Source organism: Medicago sativa, chromosome 1 (genome assembly GCF_051527215.1).
Source record: "Medicago sativa cultivar Bolivia chromosome 1, Bolivia_mono, whole genome shotgun sequence".
NCBI lineage: Eukaryota > Viridiplantae > Streptophyta > Magnoliopsida > Fabales > Fabaceae > Medicago > Medicago sativa.
In genome coordinates, this window is record NC_140749.1 from 31,964,270 (window position 1) to 31,971,089 (window position 6,820).

At 32.4% G+C, this 6,820-nt stretch overlaps 1 protein-coding gene across 1 annotated transcript; it reads right to left on the bottom strand.

Moving 5' to 3' along the window:
• Positions 1-4,842: 4,842 nt before the first annotated feature.
• Positions 4,843-6,298, bottom strand: LOC146954346 (uncharacterized). Its single transcript, XM_085744433.1, has 2 exons — positions 5,669-6,298; positions 4,843-4,956 (listed from the first exon to the last, which is right to left on the bottom strand). The coding sequence occupies exons 1-2, from the start codon at positions 6,296-6,298 to the stop codon at positions 4,843-4,845; spliced, it is 744 nt and encodes a 247-aa protein (XP_085600559.1).
• Positions 6,299-6,820: the final 522 nt, after the last annotated feature.

Consider the following 6,820-nt stretch of genomic DNA (forward strand, 5'->3'; position numbering starts at 1 on the left):
CAAAATCATCCAAATTGGCAAAGAAAAGCACATCATGATGATTTGGGAAGATAATGGATGAAGATTCAAGAGGCCTCTGAAGACATTGCAAGATGGATAACTTCTATTCTGATTCCCAAGACAAGTTCCAAGAAAGAAACTACTCAAAAGACTAAGAAACAGGCAAAAACGCCCAAGAAACATGGTATGGAAGCCTCGAGGGTGCGATAAAGCAGTGCATAATTGAACTGCTGAAGGTGCACATACAAGGCGCGCCACCCTACACATGCATGGGGCGCATGCGCATCCAATAAAAATCCCAGTTTTTCAGCCTAAACCCACTTGGAAATCAGCCTATAAATACATCTCTCATTCATAATTATTCATCCAGAACGAAGTGGCTCAAGAGGAAGGCAAGCGTTAGAAGATTCAAGGAAATAGTCTTTCTCCTCATCCTTAGTCTATAGGGTATGTTTATTTCTTTTGTAATATTCTCTTTAGTTACGATAAGTAGCTAAACCCTAATTTGATAGGGTCCTAAGATGAACCTCTATTTATTTGTTGGATCTTTTAAATTCAAATTTAATATTCAGTTATGTTATAATTTATGTTTAATATTCTTATGCAAGAGTCTTAATGCTTTCATAGACCTGGGGAGTGTGACATGCCTAAGGTTGGTGTCTGATCATAGAATAGAGTAAAACTGTATTGTGAACGTTGCATATTAATTTTACTCTTTTTCCCTTGATAAGGTAGACGGGATATGGTTGCCTATTTGTAGAACTATCAAGGTAGAAATTATGTGATTGAACGTCTAAGATTCATATACGAAGTTGGAGACTTTAGATGACAATTTAGGAATCTCAATTCTTTATGTTTCAATTACCTCATAGAAAGTACAAGCTCACTCTAATATTCTATACATCGGCCTACTGACTATCATTATTGGATTGACAACCATGCACCCTTTATTGTTGCGTATAACCTTAGAGTGAATCTGGTGCAACTCAACAACTCAAGGGACATACTACCCCACGAACTCAACACTTAAATAAACCCTTTATCTTATAATTGATCATGACTTGTCTTTTAAATCCATCAAGTAAATGGAGGAGATTCGAAGAATCCTAACCGCCGCTAACATTCTGCAATCAAATCAGGTTACTAAATCACTATTGCTTTGCGTAATCAAATCAAACTTGTAAATCCCCCTTAATTCACTTGATTTATTTAATTTATATTTTATTTTATGATCTAGTAAGTAACACTAGTTGCTAAGTTGAAACACCAATATATGTGGGTACGATCTCACTTATCACTTTATTACTTGTGAATGATTTGGTACACTTACTGAAATTGTCCACCAATAGCCAAACTGCATCTAGGGGCAAGACCTTTAGCCAAGAAAGCTGGTCACTATCAGGCGACAATGAATCAAGGGGCTAAGACAAATATCAAGGCTTGTGATAAGTGCCAAAGGTATATGGATATGGATGTGGCGCCCCTAGCGAAACTGAATTGATTATCCTCTCTGTGGCCATTTAAATGGTGGGGGGATAGAGACATTTAGACCATTATGAACATGCTCTAGAGGACTTAAATATCACATAGTAGTGGTTGTTTACTATAAAAAATAGATTGAGGCCACACCAATCTTAAAAATCATATCTAACAACATACAACGTTTCCTTAACATGAGCGTTTAACAAGATTTGGCATCCCAGTCATGACCGTTGACAACAATACCTTGTTCACAGACAAGTGCTTCTGAAAGCTAATGGAAGATCTCAATGTCAAATATTAATATACTTTAGTGGAACACCCACAAACGAATATACAAGCAGAGTCCACTAACAAAGTTCTCCTCAAAAGCCTTAGACGAATATTATACGAAGTTAAAGGGAGATGGGTGATGGTAAGAATCGACAAGTGCACCAAAACTTACTTAAGTAATAAAGTAGTAAGTTATCGTCTTCTTAGAGATTGTCGTTCAACTAGGTGATTAGATGAATCTATTTAAAAGTAAAAGAATTAAGAAAAGATGAAAGTGGCTGTAGGGTCTTAATAGTCCTGCCCAATATGAGATTAGGTTTCGTGATTCGTAAGTATAACAGCGATTAGGGAATCCTTGAATCCCCTTCCGTCTTTGTTGGAGATAACTTGGTTGGTTATTTGTTTATGACCAAAAAAGGCATAGACATAAATTCAAATCTCCGCCTAGATATCATCATTCAAACCAAATCTTAAATACTAAATAATATCTCATACAACTTCTTAAATTGAACGTTGAAGATTTATAATAATCATCATATAATAAATAACTAATTAAAGACTGGGAGCGATCAAGAAAAATAAAGGAAACAAAGCAAAAGCAATAATTCTTGAAATCAAACTACATGCAAACATTAAGTTTGATGACACGGAAAGTTTATATTAAGAAGGCTTATTGAAACAATACGTTGTTCAACAAAATATATAAATATGACAAACAACAAAAACTTTATTAAAGCATGATCAATATTGATAGCAAAATCATACTATTATATATCAATCCTCCAATAAAAACAAAAACAAGTTTAAGAAAACACGAATCATGGAAAATAACGAGAAGTCCTGGTTTCAAATGATGGTAGTAGTTTGCAAATATATTTTCTAGCCCAAACATGCTTCTTGTTGATGGTGAGTTTCATTTCGGTGTTATATTCAAGAAAACAATCAATTACATCTATAGCCCAACGATGACCCAAAATGCTAGCATACAAACTTTTATGACTAATCTATCAATGATATCTCCAAATTTTCTATTTGGACAAGAAAAACAAGTCAAGGACAAAAATAGGAAAATATAAGAGCATGATAAAGAAAATGAGAAAATTGTTATGAGACTTGGCATCCATGAAAGGAATAAGAGAAAAACTATGAAAACTCTTGTATTGATGAGAATGAAGAGTGTTACAAATGAGGAAGTTACTCACTAATAGGGTGGTTGCAAGCTATTTATACTTTTATCTACTAGAACTAATATGCAACTAATATATATCTCCAATAGTCCCTCGCAAGCTAGAAGGTATTCACAACACTTCCAACTTGGGATGACTAATAAAAAAGAACATCAAACCCAAAATAAAAATACAATGAGATATTCCGGAGAATGTCAGAAAGTCTAATGGATAGAACATAACATAGCACATCAGAGGACCAATAACCACATCCAATCAACAAAGAGATAACAAGGATATCATAAAGCAACAATGACATCTAAAGGCAACATAACTGCAGATGAATGACCAACTTCTACAATGGAAGAAGTTCATATGATGAACTTGACACCTAAGGTGCCATGAAGCAACAAGCCTAAGGTTCCAAGAGATTATAAACAAGATTCTCTCCAATACTGAGTTGAACCATAACCAAATGCAACATGTACAATACAAGGCGTGTCAATAAGAACAAACAACAAAATCAATAAGGCAAGCAAGGATCATAGCCATTTGATGTGTCTTCAAACCATAGAAAACAAATCCATGTTGATGTATTCAAACCATAGGCAAAAAAAACCAATGCTTCTAATAATGAAGCATAAAAAAATCCAACAAATAGTCTTCAATTGTCACAATTGCAGAAAAAACAGTGAAGATATTTTATCTTTTAGTTTTATCTTTCTTGTTTTGTTTTTATTGATGTCTTTAATAAGTTTTTGTACAACACTCGATCATTCTAGATCACTCACTCCATACAATCGTTTTTAGAAAGTTAGTGGAAAGGATAGAAGCAAGTTGACATTATTCTTTTTCTAAAAACTATGTCTTGATTTGAATCAATGCCTCTCATTGTGTCATTTGATTCGAATCATTTCTTGCCTCAGGAAGTCATGGGTTGAAACATGATTCAAATCAAAACTTTTACCTAGTTGCTTTGATTCGAATCATTTCACCCTTCTATCCTGTTATGGTTCGATTTAACTTTTTGTGATTCAAATCAATCTCATTCTGGAAATCCGTACTTCGAATCGCTACTCATGTCTATCGACTCAATCTTCATAGCAATTCAGAATTCATAAAATGCACTATGGATTTAAATCAAGCTTCTTGTGATTCGAATCTAACACAATTTTTTAGCTTTATTTTTATCCCACCTTTTGCTTATCTTACACTCCTATATATAGTTGTCTCCACTCATTCTATCACTCATTGAATAAAATTTCAAAAACACACTAAAGTCTTTTCTCTTTATTTTTCTACAAAATTCATATTAAACACTTTTTCTAAGAACACTTTTAGGATTTGAGATCTAGATTGTTATGGTTCTATAGAATAATTGTATGTTTGATTTCATTCAAGGATCTTGGAGGAGCATCAAAGATCTAATGCAAAAAAGAGATACTTTTCACCTCCAAAGGTAATTGTTGGGGGTTGTTTCTCAATAAATCAAGGTTGAAGGGGATCGAAGTGAGGTCATAACAAAGAAGATTTCATGTGCAAGAAGATCAAAGGTTGCATGCTAGCCTGATCTAAATACCTTGGGATTCATCCAATATTAAAGAGCTCGAAGATTTGAGGCATTTTAGTGGTTACATAGTGTATAAGATTTAGGATCGTGGTGATTTGTAAATTGAAAGAACATTGTAATTAACTTCTGGAAACATTTTCAACATTATAGTGGAAGTCTGTGTAAGAGGCGTTTTCTTTAACAAAGGTTTCTCTAACGCTTTCAGGGAGATATAACCAGACATTCAGATAAATAATAGCTAATGATACCCTAGCCAGGATATCAACACATTGATTACCTTCCCTAAACACATGGGGGCCAATAAATTCATTGACCTAATACTGAGTAAACAATTCTTCCATTTGTTTTTAACTCTCAAAATATGATATAACCTATGGAAAATATCATGAAGAGGGTCCTATCATCATAATTAGTAGCACGAGCAAAAATACTAGTATCAACAACATAAATATCATTATTAGTAGTACGTCATCCATTTTTTTTAGTGTTAGTACCCCTTATTAGTATACTTCATCCTAATTAGGGATACTTACGGGTTTTAATGAGCTAGGTTGATGGTCATTTGGAAAGGTTTAAGTCTATCATGTACAAAAGTTTAAGGCATGAGCCTGATATGTGGCCTATGAGCTACTTCTTTTTTAGGCCTGAGTTTGACATTTCAAGATCCTGATATTGCGCAATAGTATGTTTAAAAGACTATTTGGTATGAAAGCATTTAAATAGGTAATCTAATCAATGTTTAAATAGAGCAACCAACTAATAGACGAATAATATTAAACTCTTTTTATATTTAACATGATATATTAAAGAAATTGACTATATATGATATCATGTTTCAGTTCTAGTTTATAACAATAATAATAATACATTTAAATATGCAAAAATTAATGTCGATTAATAAGCTTAAATTGAAAAAGTTAACAAATTTATAATTTACTAAAAAATATTCAATTTAAAATGATAATAATAATAATAAAAGATATCATTAATATTTATTTAACTTGACTAGCCTTTGCTCAAAAAAAAAAAAAAACTTGACTAGCCTAGAAGGCCTAAATGGATTTTCTTACGGCTCATGGCATATTCTTTTAATCTAAACAAGACTCTATAAAAACCTTAGTATTTCTTATTTAAAAAAAAAAACATCCGGTTTGGCATGACCTATTTCCACCCCTACTGCAAATTCATTGAATTGTGGAACAACAAATTGTTGTCGCACCATTGAAACATCATTTGGAGCATAACACACCCCCTGTGGTTGTATCATAATAGGAATATTAGAACCCCCATAGACATTTCTCAGATGTAATTCTTGCTCCTTCACAACCCTTTCATAATACACTTGTTGAATTATATCCGTAAAAGCTCTGATACATACATTATTGATGAACTTTGTGACATCAGCGATTAGTTCAAGGCGTTTTTCATGGAAAAACTCAAACGTTACTTTGCAGCGCATGATTTGTTGAATCAATAGCAACTTACTTTCCCTTGAAAAAGAGTTAGGGTATCGAGAACTCTCAATGCAATTAAGGATTACAACAACCTCATCAACAAGGCCGCTTAGCATGACGTCTGGCCAATGTTGAAGAATATTTGCTACTAAATTGAACTGTTTACTTTTACTTTCAACCCACATGAAGAAGGCCATTGCATTTATTGATTCAGAGATTTCACGACCTAGCCCCACAACCAATCGACTGAACAGTCGTCGATCAACAATGTGAAACAAGTTGAACTCTTCTTTGGTCACAATCACGTTGGAACCTAGGTCATGATATGGTAGAATGAGTGGTAGTATGGAAGACATTTTTAATTAGATAATGGTGATTACAATGATGAATATTTTTTCTTTTGAGGTGATGATGATGAATATTATTAGCTATCATTTATAAGGTTGTGATATTCTTAAAATAATAAAAAATTTATAATTCTTTTTGACTAATTTTATAAAAATAAATTAAACAATCATAAATTATAATTTATAATCTTTAAAAGGTAATTTGTTTGGGAAGATATTTTTTTTTAATAATGGTAACATTTTATCAAGTATGAAGTTATTCCAAAATATATTAAATTTTCTTTGTGTGGTAGTATATGCCTTATAAGATATGTATGAAACTTGTAAAAAAAATATATTAAACTTTTTCTTTTTCATTCATCCGTTTTTTATTTTAATTTTTGTCTATTTATTTTAAATATTTAACATCTATGTGGTCAATTCAGATTTTATTTTATGTGATTTCTTTATTTAGAGGATAGTCTTGCATATATCTATACTATATATAAAGAAAACTACCCCTTTCAACACACTTTTGGGTTGGAATTTTCT

Coding starts and splice junctions, on each gene's coding strand:
- LOC146954346 (XM_085744433.1), bottom strand. CDS start 6,298: ATGTCTTCCATACTACCACTCATTCTACCATATCATGACCTAGGTTCC. Junction 4,957..5,668: donor TTCCACAATTCAATGAATTT/GCAGTAGGGGTG, acceptor AAAAATGGATGA/CGTACTACTAATAATGATAT.